At 39.7% G+C, this 19,724-nt stretch overlaps 1 protein-coding gene across 1 annotated transcript; it reads left to right on the forward strand.

Annotated features, from left to right (window-relative positions):
- The first annotated feature begins 373 nt into the window (after positions 1 to 373).
- Positions 374 to 17,985, forward strand: LOC148864663 (uncharacterized protein At1g51745-like). The gene is made up of 3 exons (XM_088974896.1): positions 374 to 1,160; positions 4,760 to 5,754; positions 16,121 to 17,985. Exons 1-3 carry the CDS (start codon positions 976 to 978, stop codon positions 17,488 to 17,490), a joined length of 2,550 nt encoding a protein of 849 aa, XP_088831022.1. The 5' UTR covers positions 374 to 975; the 3' UTR covers positions 17,491 to 17,985.
- Positions 17,986 to 19,724: the final 1,739 nt, after the last annotated feature.

A 19,724-nucleotide genomic window follows, 5' to 3' on the forward strand; every position in this document is an offset into this window, starting at 1 on the left:
AGTAATTTTGATATTTTCAGCAAATAATTGAGAATGATTAACAGCAGGACCAGCTTAATATTTTTTGAAAATTTAAATACTGCACTTGCACTTACATGTTTAAAAGTTCAAATACTAACTTAACACTACCCCAAAGTTGAGAGAGGGCACATAGCATTCGTAAGTACGAACGATGAAATGGCCAAAATAACCCTAGAGGTTTCTATGTCCCGCTCGCTCTTTACAGCCGAGCCCGAGTGAGAGATGTCCGGTCGGGTCCGGAGTCCTAAAATAGCTAAAAATTTTGAGAGCTGAGCTCCCGCCGTGCAACGGCAGTGCACAGACACTGTTCAGTGTTCATAACATCCTCGTTATGTATTTCTAAGGCGCGATAATTTAACGATATCACAATATTCTCGTGAGTTAAAAACATAACTTAGGAAGAAAGAGAGAACTAGAAGAGTAAAGCAACTGTGCAGTTCTCGTTTCGTCTCGTCTCGTCTCGTAGAGAGAGAGAGAGAGAGAGAGAAAAGCAACTATTCGTTACTTCGTTCAAATCAGGCATAGAGAGACTGGGGAGACAACACCCGTTCCGATCCATATGTTCTGCTTCTGCAAATCGAAATAAAAAAAAGAAAAACATCTACTGAGAGGGACTGCCGTCAATGAAACACCTTAGAAACCCTAGAAATGTATATTTTTCATTGGATTTGAATGGAAACCCTAAGAGACTCCGGACCAGCACCTTCCACCAACAATGGCGGTTTTCTGATATCTTGCCGACGTTACGATTTCGCGCTCTCATCTGCCGGGGGCTGACCAGGCCAGTCAGATGATCCTCCCCTGATCAGTCGCCATTAACGGCGTTGGTATCTGTTTCGATTCTAATAGTTTCTTTTTTCTTAAATTGTTTTTTATATATTTTTGTTTTTGTTTGGAGAGGAGGGGGGGGGGGGGGGAGAAAGAGAGAGAGAGAAGAGTGATAGGGAGAGTGGGATGGGGATTTCGGAAGGATCGGGTGGGGTTGATTGCAGCGTTGGCACCATCGTTTGGGTTCGTCGGAGGAATGGGTCTTGGTGGCCGGGTAGAATACTCGGCGAGAATGAGCTCTCAGCTTCTCATCTGATGTCTCCCAGATCAGGAACGCCGGTCAAGCTTCTTGGAAGGGAGGATGCCAGTGTGTAAGTTTGTTTCTCCCTATTTGCCCCTTAACTATTGTTAGTTTTGGGGATGTTTTCCTTTGTAGCATTTTCATACTGATGGCTTACCTTTGCTGAATTGTTATTAACAAGGTCGTTTTTAGATGGTTTTTGTTGGCTAACTGGTTTGAGGTAACTAAACTGCATGCTTGATCATGCTCTGTTAAGCTGAATAGCTGATAGCGAATGCTATGTTGTACTTAACATTCATCAAAAAAAAAAAAGAAAAAGAAAAATGCTATGTTGAATTTAACTATCTAATTTTTTTTGTTGTTGTTAATTTTCAAGAAAATTTCTTTTGTATTTCTTAGAGTTGTGTAATGGACTTTTGGGTTACATTTTTTTGTCTTTGTTATCTTGTGAATGTGAAGTGAGACAGAATATAATGTACCAATGAAATAATATATTTGATTTAAACATGAAGAAGCTAGAAAGTGAACTTAACAGATATTCTTGATCAAACTTGCAAGCACTTAACTACTGATGAGTAGGTTTGGCTCTGCATCATTTGGAAAAATGAGCCCTTCCCTCTTACAGAAATCTTGTACTGATCATAGTTTTCAAGGCGCCAAGGTGAAACTAGGCAACAAGGGAGTGCTTAGTCACCTAGGTGCCTACCTAGGCGCTGCTTAATGTTCAGAAAAAGATAGAACAACAAGGGGCTGAGCCCCTGTTTTTGTCATAGAAATATGAGTAAAAGAAGTGGTGGAGCCCCTGTTATTGTCATAGAAAAAAGAAAGCATGAATAAAAACCTCAGAAGTGATGGAGAACAAGGGGTGGAGACCCTGTTTTTTGTTCCATAAGAAGAAGAAAAAGGAGCAGAGACTCTTTTCTTTTTTTGTTCCAGGGGTGGAGCTGAGCCTCTGTTTTTGCTCCAGAGTAAAAGAGGGGGTGGAGCCCCTGCTTTTGTTTCAAAAAAGAAAAAGAAAAACTAAAAGAAGAGGAACCCCTGCTGACGCCCTAGCAAAACAAGGGACTGTAAGGGAGAGTCTTTATTAGGCAGTGCTGTAATGTTTGATGTTTATTGGATCAACCTTTTCTAATAAGGGTTGAATTCTGTATTTTTGTTTAACTTATCTCTAATGAAAGTTATCATTTCTGATAAAAAAAAAAGAAGAGGAACCCCTGTTTTTGCTCCAGAAGAAGAGAAGAAGAAGAATTAGAGGCTAGAGGGGGCATCAAAGACTTGAAAGTTTGAATAACTATCCTCATTTCTTCAGTCTTTGAATAGCTATCAAAACCCTATTGACATATGAAACTAATAAAAATATATTATTTTATGAAAGAAATAAAAAGAACGATTCAGTGTATTGATCTTATCTTAATATGATAAACTCAAAATATAGAAATATTAGAAAATTGTAAAACTTGAAGAATTAATATATAAATGCCATGGTGATTGGGCAAGACAAACCCCCAAAAGCACCTAGACGCCTAGGCGTTGCCTTGACAACTATGGTAACCTGAAACAGTGTACTTTATTAACTTAGGCTAACCTGACTTGCACCCCTATCTCTCAGGGCTTCCAGTAAAAGCCATTTGGAGAAGTGGTCCTATGCCACCCAAAGTAAAAGCATTTTGTTGGGAGGTTTCACTTGAAGATTAACACTTGTGAGGTTTTGCAAAAGAGAAGGCCTAGCAGTTGCTTTTGCTTCATGTGTGTCTCTTTTGTAATGCTAGTGGTGAAACTTCCTTTCATTTGCTAGTATCCTGTCCCTACACTTCTAACAATTGGGTGTATGTCTTTCTCTTTTTGGTTGTGGGATGACTCTTTGACGAGACATATTTTTAGGCCTTCAAAATGGCGTGGGAAGATACTTTGGAAGATGTGTTGGGGCAGCAGTAATATGGGTAGTATGGGAAGAGAGAAAAGTGGGGATTTTCAAGGAAGAATACCACAATAAAGAAGTTCTAATAGAGGCTGAGAGTGGCATGTTGTGTAAAGACTCTCCCTTGCTTTGACATGTTCTCAATAGAAGATATCATAAGAGGGCGGTCTCGGTCTCATATGGAGGATTAAGAGGCGATCTCATGTAGCAGTTTCCTCAACTGCAAGAAATGCAATCTCTGCATCCCAGACAGTCCTACCCCTTCCTACAATAAAACTGAATTTTGATGGGAGTAACAGCAAAGCCCAGGGAGGTTTGGCATTTTTAAGTCTTTAAATTGCAACTGCTTAATGTTGGCTTCGTATTAAGGTGGAGTCAGGACCTATTTGACAAGGGAACTCTTTAAAAGCAGAACTTTTTGCTGCCCATCAAGGACTCAAGCTGGGGAAGGCTTTAAATTTCAAGGATCTCATTGTGGAAGGAGATTCCCAATTTTTAGTAAACTGCTTAATAGTGAACAACAGTCCAAGCCTGTGGCAATACAGACAGATGGTGAGGGAAATTAGAAAGATAGCACAGGAGTTGTGAGCAACATTCCAATGGACAAGAAGGTAAGCTAATGGCATGGTACTGGCAGACGTGTTAGCCAAACAAGGAGCAAACGTAGCACAATTGTTCAGGTCTCTGTGGAGCAACAAATGAGGAATTTGGGACATAATATGCTGTCTATTTGTGGAGGGGTAGCTATGGCTATCTTAGGTATTATGGGGTTTATAGTAATACCCTTTCATGCATATTACTTGTATAATAATTAATAAAGCACTGTTTCCAATAAAAATTGAATTGTTGGTTTCTGCTCTAGTTCTTGACTGCAAGTTTGGGGTATTCTCAGTTATACCTTTTTTTTTTAAATAAAACAGAAATTCAAGACTAGGGTCATTTCCTAATAATTAAACTTAGGAAGCTCCTATAGCTTCTAGAATATCAATATCCTTGAGGGTATGGACAGCCCTTCTTGAGGGTATGGACAGCCCTTCTTGAAAAATGCTTAATGGTAGATCTGCATTTTAAAAGCCATGCCTAAGTGCATAGGTGAGGCTCATTTTTCTTCATTGCCTGAACCCTGAGGGTGGGCCTTGGCACAATGGTTGGGTTGCTCCAGTGTGACCTGGGTGACCAGGCTTCAAATCTTTAAAACAGTGTCTCAGTGTATCTGCAGGGTTAAGACTTCATATATCTGTCCTTAACCAGACCTCGCATTGGTGGGAGCCTCGTGCACTAGGCTTCTCTTTTTTATTCTTTGCCTGAACCCAAGTGCTGCTTCTTATTGCTATGGTTTGATGAACTAACCTTGAATTTAATGTTGAAATAATTAACTTATTACATTGTTGATTTTAGCTCTGATGTTTTCAACTTAAACAGTTCAGCCTATGTAGGACCTGAACCTACTATGAGTATGATACAACCTTCATGTTAATAACATGACACTCTAACCAATTGAGCCAATTGGCTTTTTGAGACATTTTGTTTCTTTTAAAATTTATAAATACATGTACAATGTTGAACACCATGCTACTTATCCTGTCAAAACCTGACTCAGTTTCCCTTACCACTTATCCTACCTACTATAAAGTTATGTTGTCACTTCGGTTTTATTCGTCTTTCATCATTTGTTGTTTCCTTTCGTGATTAACATTTCAGCAATTTCAGTCAATTCACTCACAGCTTGATTGTTGGCCTCATCTTTCCAGGGATTGGTACAATTTAGAGAAATCCAAGCGTGTAAAGGCATTTCGCTGTGGGGAGTTTGATGATTGTATTGAAAGGGCTGAATCCGCACAGGGCATTCCTATAAAAAAAAGAGAAAAGTATGCACGCCGAGAAGATGCCATTCTTCATGCCCTTGAACTTGAGAAGCAGCTGTTGGAGAAGAGACAGCAGAAATTAGGTGTTGCTTCTCCAATCAGAAAAATACCCGGTGCTCCAAAAAAAGAGGCTGCAGAAAACTTGGGAAGTGATCATGCAAAACCTGGAGTTCTCAAAATACAGGATGAGAGCATAGGCAACCCTTCTTTTGTGCAAAAGGTCAGGCAGGGGAAACAACCAAACTGGGAAGATGATAATTCTGAAGCCATCCCTCGCATGAGAGGGTTGCAGGACTTTGGGCTCAGAATTGTCCCATCAAAGAGAAAGCATTCTATTTCTGAGGGTCCTTGTAAAATTACTTCAGTCAATCATCAGGATAATGGTCTTCCTAGTAGTAGTCATAGTATGGGGGGTTTTAATTATATCAGTAACATTAAGAATTCTTTGGCCATTAAAAGGAAAAGGTCCCAAGGAGGCCTGACTGAAGAATCCATTGTAAAGAGACGTGATAGACGCCGGCCTCTTGTCCAAGTATTACAGAGTAGTGTAAAATTACAAGTGCCTCATGCTTTACAGTCTGATGGTACTACTGGTCCTGTTTCTGTGCAAGGAGAAAAGGAGCAGACAGGACTTACTTGTGGGGCAAAGAGGAGCAGGTATGTTTATGTGCCAGGTGACTCAAATGAATGTTTTGATCATATAGATTTTATCCCAGACCAGATACATACATCACCCACCCTGTTTGGAGTGGATAACTGCCAAATACACCCTGGTTCCTTGACAGAAGAAAATGATTCTTTAGGGTCGATGGATGATGATGATGATGATGAGTGGGATTATCTGAATCCAGGCATGGAAGATGGGACTACTGTTCTTGCAGGTTAAATTTTAACTTTTCTTGATGCATTTCTTGTTACTTAAGGTTAATTTTTTTTGATAAGTTTACTCAAGATTTGTCTTTACTTTGAATTGGTTGATAGTTTTCCTTGGGCTCTGGACTACATATGTGCTACGAACATGTGGGGTAGAGCCTTGTTGCGCTAGGTTTTTTTCCTTCTTGTCTGTATCAACAAAAAAAAAAAAAAAGAAAAGAATTGTGCTTCTCACCTATAGTGGGATTCTAAGTTATATTTTATTGTTCATGTTAAAGTTATCTTTATTTGGAATGCTATAATTCATTCACTCCTTTAACCCTTTTAACATATAGTTCTGAGTGATATTCATCTATGATCATTTACAAAATAGATTTCTGTTGGATATTCACTTGGGGGCTATTTTCTTTTTCCAATGTTATACTGCTATTCATTTCTCAATGCCTTGTTTTTGCTAACATTGTTCAAAATAGCCAGTGACCTCATTTTTCCGTTCCATGCAAGGTACTGCATGAAGGACACTAATTCATTGTCCTTGGAAAAACTTAACTGCTAATCCCTTTTTCCTCTTCTGATGTGCCAATTATCTGAAAGATACTATACATGCAACATAATATTGATGCTTTTAGCCCTATGCTTCAAAATGTTTTGATCAGTACTGAAGTTTATATTAATAAAACATAAACAGAATATATACACAAAAATGTGACAATTTCATTCTATCTAAAAGCTCTAATTTGGCTCTCTGATATTGAGACTTTGAAGAGAAATGACTCACTTCAGACCATTGGCCTATAGTGTTGTGTAAGGAGGACTTAAGAGGAGGTGGACCTGCTCCCTTTAGGTTTGAGAATATGTGGTTGATCCATCGGGGATTCATAGAGAAGATCGGAGAATGGTGGGAACAACACAATCCATTAGTTGAATGGGAGATGAGATTCCACAAAAAGATTCAATTCCTAAAATCTCAAATAAAGGAGTGGAACCATCTGGAATTTGGAAGAGTGGAGGAAAGAAAGAAGATTTTAATGGAGCAGATTGAGGAACTGGACTTGAAGGAGGAAAGGGGTTCTTTTGGATAGAGAATTGAGATGGAGGGTTAGAAAGCAGTTGGAGGATCTCTTATTGCAGGAAGAGATAAGTTGGAGACAAAAGTCTAGATGTAAATGGTTAAAGGGCGGAGATAGAAACACTAGATTTTTTCACTCTATGGCAAACGCTAGAAGAAGGAAGAATATCATTTCTAAGCTAGAAGTTGATGGAGTTGTTCTTTCCCAACCAACAGAAATAGCAGAGGCTTTTGCAACCAATTTTAAATCAATTTTTGGAAGGCCTCTAAATGAGAGGATTTGGGTGGTGGGGCTGGAATGGCCAACTCTTAGTTTAGAAACCAAAGTGGGGTTAGAGAAAAAATTTGCCTTAGAGGAGATAAAGGAAGCAACATTTTCAATGGATAGAACGAAAGCTCCAGGCCCATATGGATTTACAATGGAATTTTATCAAGATTGTTGGGATATTATGAAGGACCTAGCGTTGGTTTTCGAAGAGTTTCACAGGAGGAGAATCATTAATCCGGGTTTAAACTCCACATTCATTACATTGGTCCCTAAGAAGAAAGATGCATCACAACCAAGGGATTTCAGACCGATTAGTTTGGTGAATGGTCTGTCTGTACAAGATAATTGCAAAAGTCTTGTCTCTAAGAATTAAGAAAGTTCTTCCAGCCATTATCACACCCAATCAAGGAGCTTTTGTGAAGGGAAGGCAGATCACTGATCAAATTTTGATTGCAAATGAGAGCTTAGAGAATTTTAGGAAATCCAAGAAAAAGGGAGTGGTTTGCAAACTAGACTTAGAGAAGGCTTATGACCTAGTTGACTGGTCCTTCTTGATTGAGGTAATGAAAAGTTTTGGCTTTGGAGACAAATGGTGTAGATGGATCTGGGGTTGTATCAGGAGTTGCCATTACTCGATATTGGTGAATGGAACTGCGGTGGATTTCTTTTCGGCCATGAGAGGAATAGGACAAGGTGATCCGCTCTCCCCCTTTCTCTTTACTTTGATTGTAGATGTCCTGGGGAGGCTGATGCATAGAGCCGATTATAGAGACTTAATAAGAGGATGGAGAGTCCGAAGGGGGGAAGTACCACTTGTGCAGTTTGCAGATGACACAATCTTATTTTGTGAGGGTGGGGATATAAGATGGATCAGAAACCTAAAACTGACAATACAACTCTTTGAGTAGATGTCTAATCTTAAAGTGAACTTCAATAAGAGTTGTGTGGTGGGAGTGAATTTGGAGGAAAGGGAAGTAAGTGATTGTGCAGGTGTGTTAGGTTGTGCTATCTCGGAGTGGCTTATCACTTATTTGGCCTCCTCCTCGGAGATAACCCCAAGAATGAAAGCTTTTGGAACCCGGTAGTAGAGAGATTTGGGAAAAGGCTTGCTTCTTGAAGGAAAAATTATATCTCTTGGGGGGAGAATCACCTTGATTAGGTCTACCCTTTCCAACATTCTTGTTTACTTCATGTTAGTGTTCAAGAAGATTCCTACAAAGGTCTTCAACAGGGTGGAAAATTAATGAAGGATTTTTTATGGGAACCAGGAGTGGAGAAGAAAGACCATAGGGTGAGGTGGGAAGTGGTAAATAGGAGCAAGAAGCTAAGGGGGGTTGGGATTGGGAATATCAGGAAAAGGAACATGGCATTATTGGGGAAATGGTTGTGGAGATTCCCATTGGAAAGGGACAAATTGTGGACGAAGATTGTGGTTAGCATACATGGGCTGGATGAGAATGACTGGGATCCTGGAATTTTGGCAAGGACTATTGCCACATCCCCGTGGAAAGCCATTCATGATTTGCTTCTAGTTTTCTCCCCTTGGATCATGTATGATTTGAACTCCGGTAATCGAATAAAATTTTGGGAGCAAATTTGGGTTGGGGACCTACCCCTGAAAGACCAATTTCCATCATTGTTTGCTTTGTTAGATTTGAAAAATGAACTCATTTCCTCCTTCTTAGTTCCTTCTGATTCTTCTTCTAGATTTGGGTGGAATCCAGGGTTGAGAAGGGCAATAAGGGATACAGATTTGGGGTGTATGTCATCTTTGCTAACCATCATTGAAAATGTTTTCTTGAACCCCAGTAAGGGAGACACCAGAATCTGGACCTCTTCTTCATCTGGCTCTTTCTCTTGTGCTTCGTTTTTTGAGACATTAGTCCAACCTACTACTATGCTTGGGCTGTCATTCCTTGTTAAAGAGATTTGGAGCAAACCCATTCCTCCTCGGATTGGTAGTTTTTGTTGGGAAATTTTCCTGGAAAGAGTTAACACAAACGACTTGCTTCAAAGAAAGGGTTATGTTATTGGTTTTTTATACTAACCAAAATACCTGTATGCTAGCTATTAGCAATAAAATCATTCGAATAAAACATAAAATGCCATAGCTAGCATCTAGGCAAAAAAAAAAGGGGATTGAAGATAAAAAAGAGTGAAAAATAAGGGGGCGGATCCCCTGTTTCATTCGCAACATAAGTTAGTAGGAGACCCTGTTTCAGGCTAAAAAAATGGAGGAGGCGGAGCCCTTGTTTCATCCCAAAAGAAGAGGAAGGAGGAGGAGGAGGAGGTGGGGCCCTGTTTCATCCCAAAAGAAGAAGAAGAAGAAGAAGAAGAAGAAGAAGAAGAAGAAGAAGAAGGAAAAAACGTACCAGGAGTTCTTGGACTACTTGGAAACTTCTCGTCATCGTTTTCTCTTCTCAGCTCTCGTTTTCTCTTCTCTTTTATTAAAGTAAAAGAGAAATACTTTAATAAAAAATGATAATATACAATAGGTGTATTGTAATTAGATAAAACAAACCAATAAAAATGATATAATACATATGCACATTCAAAAAAATAGTATTGCATATATTTGGGTGAGCGCCTAATACAAAAACACCTAGGCGTTGGGCGAGGTGACTTCTAAAAATCTCTTAGCGCCTAGGTGTCACCTTGTCAACTATGGGTTCTGGTTTCATCTTTTCTCCTTTTTGAATGTGTTTTTTTCTCCATTTGCTCCACTATTTTTTTTTTGGATAGATAAAATTCATATGATTTCATTAGAAGCAAATGATAAATAATTCGTTACAAGCATCCCAAAATGAGGTGCGAGGTGCAGCCTCACTCATTAATACAGAAACATCATAAATTTACAATTGGGCCCAGTACAACTGTTCCCTAGTTACCCCTTGTTTAGCTAGAGAGTCAGCAAAAGCATTTGCCTCCCTCCCCACCCATTGTATAGTTACCTCCATCTGTTGAGTTAACCATTTGAATTTCTTAAATTCATTTCTATAAGCCTAGATCACTGAATTTGGGTTTTTTAGCCAACCCACCACCACCTTGGAGTCCCCTTCTATCACCAAAATTTTCAATCCTAACTTTCTTGCAATCTGTACACCTTGTAGGGCTGCGTACAATTCTGCCTTAAGGAGTCTCCATTCCCCACTGGTCCTTAGAAAAGTTGCTGGGCAAGGAGTCTCCAATCTTGCGTACAAAGAGGAAGAGGACTAACAAAGAGCTTTAAAAAAGGAGGCACAAGAAAAGAAACCTTTGGAACTTGGGAACCAAATTCTTCTATCTGGACAAGAAAGGTCTAAGCAAACACTATCAAGGAGGAGAAGCTCTAACAGACAAAGAAGGAAGAACCTCATCCCTCAAACCCCTACGAAATCCGAGATCCCAATTAAGACTCAAAGGCAAAGAAGGAAGAACCAAAAAATTTGAAATGATCTTATTTTTATACAACGAAATAGAATACAAAGAAGGAAAAACCTCCTTTAAAGGCCGGTCACCAAACCAAGTGTCTTCCTAGAATCGAATTAAATTCCCTGAGCCAACATCATACCTGACGTACCTGAGAAACTGAGGGAGGAATCTATGAATTGCTTTCCAAAGTGCTGCCAAGGTAGCCCTATGCAATACACCAACGTCCCAACCATTCTCCAATCTACCATGTATACTTGCCACTACTTCAACCCACAAATTTTCTCTCTCAAGAGGCCATCTCCATAACTATTTCCCTAACAGAGCTGTATTTTTCTTCCTTACATTTCCTAGACCTAAACTACCTTCTTCCTTTCTTTTACACACAACCTCCCATTTTATTAAGTGGTTCTTTCTAGTCTCTCTCGGCTCCCAAAGAAAATCCCTCATAATTTTTTCTAATTTCTTTTCTTCTCTTGGTGGAATCCTAAAGACAGAAAGAAAGTAGATGGGTAGGTTAGCCAGAGTAGATTTTATCAAAGTGATCCTACCTCCCAAAGAGATGTAACTTCTCTTCTCAAGTAGCCAATCTCTTTTTACATCTTTCTATAATTGGGTTCCAAAACCTACTTTCCTTCGGATTTGCACCTAGGGGACATGGGGTGATATGACATTCTAAGCAATCTGCTATCCTATGTAGGACCATCCCCTCCATATTAATCCTTTTTATACAACTCTTGTCCAAGTTTATTTTCATATTTGACACTTATTCAAACTTCTTGATTAGATTTTTCAATCTCTCGACTTTCCTAATGTCTCCTCCTTCACAAAAAATAATGATATCATCTGCAAATTGGAGATGAGTAAGTGGGACATTGTCTCTACCCACTCTCCAACTCCTAAATTCATCTTCTCTATCTGCCTTAGAGAGAAATCTATTGAAGACATCTGCCATTGAAGTAAAAAGGAAGGGTGATAGGGGACCACCTTGCCTTAACCCTTTGCAAGTTGGGAGGAAGTCTTTTACCACTCCATTAACAAGGATAGAAAAATGACAAGATCGTACACATCCAAGCATCCAATTGCACCATCTCTCCCCAAACCCCTGTTGATGCAGAACTTCTTTTAGAAAACCCCAATCCACCATATCGTAGGCCTTTTCTAAGTCCAATTTGCACACAAAACCTTCCTTCGTAGATCTCTTCATCTCCTCTACACATTCATTGGCTATTAGAATTTGATCAACTATTTGTCTCCCTTGAACAAAAGCTCCTTGATACTGACTGATGAGGGAAGGGAGAATTACTTTGATCCTCAATGATAGGACTTTAGCAATTATCTTGTAAACACTAGTCACTAGGCTAATGGGTCGGAAATCCTTTGGATGTCTAGCATCACCTTTCTTTGGAATCAAGGCCAAGAAAGTTGCATTAACTCCAGGGCTAATGTGTATTTAAGAATTCCTTAAAGACTTCAATAAATCATCTTTCAACACTTCCCAACAATCCTGATAGAAAGCCATTGTGAATCCATCTGGGCTTGGTGCTTTAGATCTATTCATGGAGAACATTGCCTTTCTTATTTCTTCTTCCTCAAAATCTCTTCCGAGCCAATTTGCTGCCTCCTCATCTAGCAAAGGCCACTCCAAACCTTCTAATCTCAATCTATTCACCAGAGGTCTCCTATAAAGAGATTTAAAGTGGTCCACATACAAAGATTTTGGCAATTTCATCTTGATTTGAGATTATCTCTCTGTTGATTTCCAACCTAGCCACAGTTTTTTGCGCCTTCTTCCATTGGCGATCGCATGAAAGAGTTGTGTATTCCCATCCCCTTCCTTTATCCATTTTTGTCTTGACTTTTGTCTCCAAGATATTTCCTCTCTCTTGAGGACTTCTTCCAATTCTTTTTTTTTTGATTTTCATCTTAAATCCCTCTTTTCCGCATAGAGATTTCTCTCAATTTCCACATTGTCCAACTCTTCAATCTGGGAAATTAGAGTTAGTTTCCTTTCTTTTAACTTTCCAAAATGATCCCTATTCCACTCCTTTATTTTAGATCTTAATCTTTGCAATTTCTTATGGAATTTGATTCCTCCCCACCTTATTCCTCTTAGTTCCTCCTTCCACCAATCCTTCACTTTCCAAATAAAATCTGGATGCATCAACCACATGTTTTCAAATTTGAAAGGAGCAGGGCCATGCTCCACTATTCATCGGCCTGTCTTTGTCGGAATCACCATTGTTGATCACTGCTCAAAACCAGTCACTTAAAATCAGCTGAATCATATGACTGCTAGTGTGCTTTTACGAAACGGGAAATGGTTCTTCTGCTTTGTAAAGCATACTTTACAAATTTTTTATCCAAACGGTTTCACGGCAAAAATACCAACATGAAAGTCGTTTATGTACTTTATAATTTGGTACTATTAAAAGTACAAAAGTAGAAGTCTATCCAAACAGCGCCTAAAATGGTTGAAAGGAAAAAGAGTGTATGAAAATTATAGCTAACATTGATGCAAAGGAGGGTGGGTCTTTGGATGAGGAGAAAAGGAGGAGAAGGCTCTCAGCTAAGAAGGTGTTGGATACTCTGATGCACCAAGCTGAAGTCAAATGGAGGCAAAGAGCACGAGTAATGTGGCTGAAAGCAGGTGATAACAATACTGCTTTCTTCCACAAGGTGGCCAATGCAAGAAAGAGGGTTAATTCCATAAAAAAACTGGAATTGGAAGGAAGGGCAGTGAATAATAAGGAAGACATAGCAGATGCCTTTGTTGGTTATTACAAAGATCTATTCAAGGAACCTTGCAAGAGAAGACCAAGGCTGGATGGTTTGAATTTTGACTGCTTATCTGAGCAACAGGCTTCAGACTTGGAAAAACCCTTCTCAGAAGAAGATGTAAAGAAGGTTTTAAAAGAAATGGAAGGGGAGAAGGCACCAGGCCCGGATGGTTTCACAATGCTGTTTTTTAAGAAGTTTTGGGAGCTCATTGAAGCTGATTTATTAAAGGTTGTGGAGGAATTCCATGATTCTGCAGCCATTGAGAGAAGCTTAAATGCAACTTTTTTTTTCCCTCATCCCCAAAAAGAAAGGAACTACAGAGCTGAAAGACTTTAGACCAATCAGCTTGGTTAGAAGCGTTTACAAGATCCTAGCCAAAATTCTGGCCACCATGTTAAGAAAGGTGATGGATTCCTTGATCTTCAAGTACCAAGGGGCTCTTGTCCACAATAAGCACATTCATGATGTAGTTCTCATAGATAATGAACTAATAGACTCAAGGTTAAGTGGAGAAAGTGGGCTAATCTGCAAAATTGACTTAAAGAAGGCTTATGACCATGTTAATTGGTCCTCTTGGATTATTTATTGAACAGAATGCTCTTCGGCTCTTGGTGGAGAAGTTGGATGTAAGTTTGCCCTTCCAGTCCAACATTCTCGGTGCTTGTAAATGGAGTAATTAGAGGAAATTTTAGCAGTTCAAGAGGTTTGAGGCAAGGGGACCCTTTGCCTCCTCTTCTCTTTCTAATAGTCATGGAAGGTTTAAGCAAAATGGTAGATATAGCTGTGGAGAGGGAGCTGGTGGATGGCTTCCAGGTGAAGCCCAATGGGACTGCTATTCCAATTCCGCAATATGCTGATGGTACACTCTTGTTCTGTAAGGCTTCAGAGGAGCAAGTTCTGAATCTGAAGTACCTGCTGTTCTGGTTTGAGATTGCGTCAGGCTTGAAAGTAAATCTAGCAAAAAGTGAGATGATAGGAGTGGGAGAGGTCTCTAACATCCAGGGTCTGGCAGGTTTTTTGGGTCGCAAGGTTGGTCAGCTACCTTTAAATTATTTGGGGTTGCCATTGGGAGCCAAATGCAATTCTAAAGCTATTTGAAACCCAATAATAGAAAGAATGGATCAGAAATTGGCTACATGGAAAGCAAGGTGTCTCTCCAAAGGTGGGAAGGTAACACTCATTAAGAGTGCCTTGGCAAGTTTGCCAACATACTTCATGTCTCTTTTTTCAATCCCCTCAGAGGTGGTGGATGTTTTAGAAAAAAGATGAGGGATTTTTTGTGGGTGAGCTGGAAGGATTCACACATACCATCTTGTAAACTGGGGTCAGATTTGTAAACCCCTATCTCAAGGGGGGTTGGGGATAAGGAGCTTAAAATCTTTCAACCTAGCTTTGCTAGGAAGTTGGCTGTGGAAGTTTGCTGCTGAACCTGACAACCTTTGGAGGAAAGTAATAGCAGAAAAATATGGGATGGTTGACAGTGGTTGGGGTAGTGGTCCACCCATGCGACCTATTGGTGTAGTCTGTGGAAAGGAATCTGCAGAGATCCAAACCTATTCAGAAGAGGAATCGGATTCAAAGTAGGGAATGGGAGAAGGATCAGGTTCTGGTTGGATCCCTGGACTGGGAGAGTAACCTTAAGGAGCTGTTTCCCACCCTGTTCAGTTTGACAGAAGATAAAGAGGCAATGGTAGTTATTGATCAAAAAAAAAAAAAAGAGGCAATGGTAGCTGTTACTTTTGTGATAAGGGACAATGCTATATACTGGGTTCCAGCCTCTAGAAGGGGCTTCAATGACTGGGAGATTCATCAGGTTGGAAATCTCCTATCTTTGCTTCAGTCTCAGGTTTTGAATCTGCAATCCGAGGATTCTCTAGTGTGTAAATGGAACAGAAATGGGGAGTTTTCAGTAAATCTTTCTACATCTCCATGGTGGGAGGTTTTGAAGCCCTCTTCCCTAGCCGGGCCATTTTGGGGACAGTGGCGCCCACAAAAGTCAAGTTTTTTGTATGGGTGGCAGCTTTAGAGAAGTGTCTCTCCAAAGAGATGTTGGTGAAGAAAGGTTATAACTGCAGTGATCTGAGGTGCAGCTTCTGCAGTGTGAATACAGAATCAGTCAACCATCTGTTTTTACATTGCAAATTTGTCTCAAAGATCTGGAACCACTTATTAAGTAGTCTGAGGTTAAGTTGGTGTATGCCTGCCTCAGTTAAAGCTTGCCTGGAGGCTTGGCAGATACAAGGGATGACTAGAAAAGGAAAGATTTGCTGGTCTTCTATTCCCTTAGCAATTATGTTGGTGGTTTGGACAGAAAGAAATAGCAGGGTTTTTTTATCTCAAACCCTCTACTGAAGCAGAAATCATCAAATATGGCTTTAGGTTTTGTTAGAAATTGGCTGTCTATACTTACTGACTTTAAAGAGGTTACTTCTGATTGTAGTTTTTTGAGGTCCTTCTGGCTTGTTATGTACAGCTTCTCAATCTCTTTGTACAAAGGACCTTTACATTAATACAATTATACTTTACCTTTGTTAATAAATAAATATATAAAAATGCCACTTCTGGATAAATCTCTTTACAACAGTATTTCATTCATATATACCGTATTAAGTTAATAGTCTGAACAGTTTATTGATCCTCCTATCTCAATACATATTTAATGAACTTCCTTGATGCATCCCTTTATCCTATTTCTGCAATTTCTCAGTTGTTTTTCACAACTTTTTGCTTTTCTTTTCTCCTTTCCCATTTTTCTTTTGGTTAAGTTGATTCTCTTTTCTTTTTGCTGGCTAAGTCATTACAATTTATGTCCCCTTACCAACCAAATTCTGATCTTTTGCTTGTTCAGATGCTACTCAGACACTGATGGCTGAACCTCGAAACTCTGGTAGATATGTTTCATCTGGTGGTTATCATGTTCAAGGACATCAGGGAAGCATGAGCAGTGAGGAGCCCAGTGAGACAGCACTCGACGGTCACGTGCCTCACTTTCAATCTCATGATTATGGTGCAGTTGCTGCTGATGTGGGGGTATCCAAATGGCAATCGAAAGGAAAACGGAATCTTCGCAACTTATCCAAGAAGCCTATGGAGGTTATGGATGGAAAGAGTCACTATGGATCCATTCAGGAAACATACATTGAACGGAAGGGAACAAACTTCAACCAGAGGGCATTAGACCAGGGGCTTTACCATAGAAATGACGAGTTAGATTATGTCTCTGATGAGGATGATTTAATTGAGGATTCTCTGCGATCACAAATGGTTGGATTTGATCACAGAAAATACCCATTAACCTTAAAATCAGCTTCCAAAGAACCTGGCAGAATCAATACAGACATAGCAGATTCAGAGGAAGACTTGATTTGGAGGGCCAGTGGATTATCTCACTCCACCCTTAGAGGGTATTGGGAAGAACCAGATGAGTGCCTTGATCCATTGTATGCTGGTCATCGTCTTCACAATGGTATGGACTTGGTTGATGTGGATTTGAAGGTTCAAACACAGACAAGCTATCAAGGGGAGCATGTACCTTTGGTATCTTTAATGAGCAAATTGAATGGGAAAGCAATTATAGGGCATCCTATCCAAATCGAAGTGTTAGAGAATGGATCCTCTGATCTTCTTCTGCCTACAAATGATGATTTTGGTGAGGAACTGTTTGGTAATGATGGAAATACAGCACTTTCACCAGTGTGGAGAACAGCCAGAAGAACAGCCATGCATCGTGTCCCACGCCCTAAGCTTTCGACAGCATTAGTGGATGATGAAGCAGGCAATGAAGCCGCTGCCCTTAGTCCACCTTTAGATCATGGAAACAAGTCATTGTACAAGAAACCATATTCAGGTTATTTAAGTCACAAGGCAAGGTTGGTGAAAAAGAGCTGCTCTCAGATTTGCCGGCCTCCTCCAATAACAGAAAAGAAGTCCCCAAAGAAGCTATTGAAGAAAGTGAGCTTGTCTAGCCAGAAAATAAGAACCCTGTCTTCAATTCCCATTTTGCAGAAACACCATAGCAAGGGTTTGAACCTAAAATTTGCAAGCAAAAATTACCTGGATGGGCTGATCAACCCAGAAGAGACTGGACCCACGACGGTTACTTGCATCCCTGTGAAACTAGTATTCAGTAGGTTACTGGAAGCAGTTGGTAGGCCTCCATCCAGAGCAGCAAATTATGGGGTTCTGATGAACGGCAATCCAGAAAGGAAACCACTATAGTATCCATTTTAGCTTGTTACTGGGGGATCAATAATGTTGTACCACCGAATCCCCACGCTTCAACTCAACTTGTACATTAAAAGCATTCGTCAATTCAGGGCAAATTTCCAATGTCTCCTGATCTGTTAGTCTGCTTTTCAGGTATCAATAGGGAGTCTTCCATTGAAATGCCAGCAAAGTTCATCGATCGAAGTACTGTAAGTGCTTCAGTCCTAATAATTCTCCATGTCCCATCTACCCCCCCCCCCCCCCCCCCCCATCTTCGAGCAGGGGCCCTGGACCATTGGACTAGCTTAGTCATGTAAATATTTACGGCAGCTTCTAGCATTCATCTGATTAAAATACACAATACACTAAATTCCGTGTTACTCTTTTTCCTTTAATTGGACTGTATATTCAGGTAGGGATGGGCCAAGATTTGTGTTGTATATTGGTGCTAAATTATGCCTTGTTGCCTTAATTTAATTCTGGATCAATAGCCAGACGTTAAGTTCATCGTAGGCCCCGTTGAGACAGAGAGAGAGAGAGACGTATTCCCTATTCTAATGCATGGAATTCTCGAAGCACATGTTGTCACGGGGCTAGCGCAAGGAAGGCACTTGCTGGCGCGGCAAAATTGTCACTTGTGACACGTGTCTGTTACTATGTTATAATGCCAATTATGCCATGAAAAACTCTCCTACATGGCATTAAGCATGTTATTTGAAAGATATCCATTTCCTTCGCCGAGGGTGACACCAGCTAGGTTGGTCCCTGGCTGCAGGGGATAGGGACATGAGGTTTGGGAGAAGGGCTGAACTGGTCATCTGACGGGTTCCGTTTTCCTCTAAAACCGTTTTTTTCCCAAAGTCATTGATTTTGATCAATAAACTGCTGAACCGGCCGATTAATTATTCGAACTGTTTGAACGGTTTTGATCGTTTTTTAATTTTTTAATTTCTTTTTTATTTTTTTGATAGAATGGACTGGCCGTTTGGGTTGACTGGTCAGACCGTTCAAACTGGTAACCGGACCGATTCGGTTGCCAGTTCGTTTTTAAAAACCATGCAAAGAAGTGTTTTAGTTCGCCAAATTGTTGTGGATTCTTTGAGAAAAATCTGTCAATCCACAGCCACTTAGAGGTGTCCCATCTGGTTTTGGAATATCAAACCACAATTTGATGTTATTTGACATGTGTTTATCGTTATGGAGGCACAAGCCTATTATCATTCCCAGACAGGCAATAGATTATTTAGGCAGCGTTTGATAATTCTTTTTGTGCTGTCTTTTGGGCTTTGGCAGGCTCAGAAGATCGAAAATTGATCTTTTTCCGTTTGGTAACTAAAAGCCGTAAAGATGAAAAGACACATGCATGGAGAGACCTGAAAAGAGTGAAAATATTGAATTTCGGGAAGATCCAAATGAAGTTTTCTGGTCTTTCTATGTGATATATAGTCTTTAAATGCATTTTTAAAAGCCCGATAAACCGAGCCGCTTACCAAACTGTTTTTTTTTTTCTTTAACACTGGAAATCTCAACGAAGAATAAGTTTTAGTTGAGAAGAACCTACAAAAATATTTTAAGCATATCTAATGCCTAAATTATGGAAAATAAGGTATACAAATAAAATTAATGTAATTTTATATCTCATGTATAATTTAGGAAACCAAAATATATATCTTATTAATACTTAAAGTGCTGATTTTAATGTTAATTATTTCTTATTTTTAGATATTTCATTGACACTTAAAAAAACCAGTTTTAGTAATTAATTAAAATTTTCTATTTTCTCTATCTTTTGATTGATACTTAAAAAATTACAATGTGTGTTTAAAAAAGTTGAACTTTAAAATCATTATAGTTTTAATGTGTTCGTATAGTTTTTTGTTTTGGTTAAATTCATTCGTTCATTAGAAAAATACGAAGAGCTTTGAAACAAGTCGTGGTGGGCTAGACTCAAGACCCACTCGATCAAGAGAGATAAGGGGCCAAGAATTAGCCCCGGACAAGTCTCTTTGAGCCACTTTTTGAGCAAAGGTACATGGGCAGAGGAAACATCTGAGACTGAGAGCATAGCAGCCAAACTAACAATGTCCGAGATTATCGGGAAAAGGGGGCTAAACTGAAAGACGAAGCGACCAAGGCAACTAAGGGAGCCCCAATTATGTGCTTGTCTCTTAGGCCGAAGCTTGAGCCTTGAGGGTAGGGGTGTTCATTGTTTGATTCAAACCGTAAATCAAATCAAACCAAATTAT

This window comes from Nelumbo lutea, chromosome 3 (genome assembly GCF_056320005.1).
Source record: "Nelumbo lutea isolate HS-2025 chromosome 3, American lotus-T2T, whole genome shotgun sequence".
In the NCBI taxonomy this organism is placed as follows: Eukaryota; Viridiplantae; Streptophyta; class Magnoliopsida; order Proteales; family Nelumbonaceae; genus Nelumbo; species Nelumbo lutea.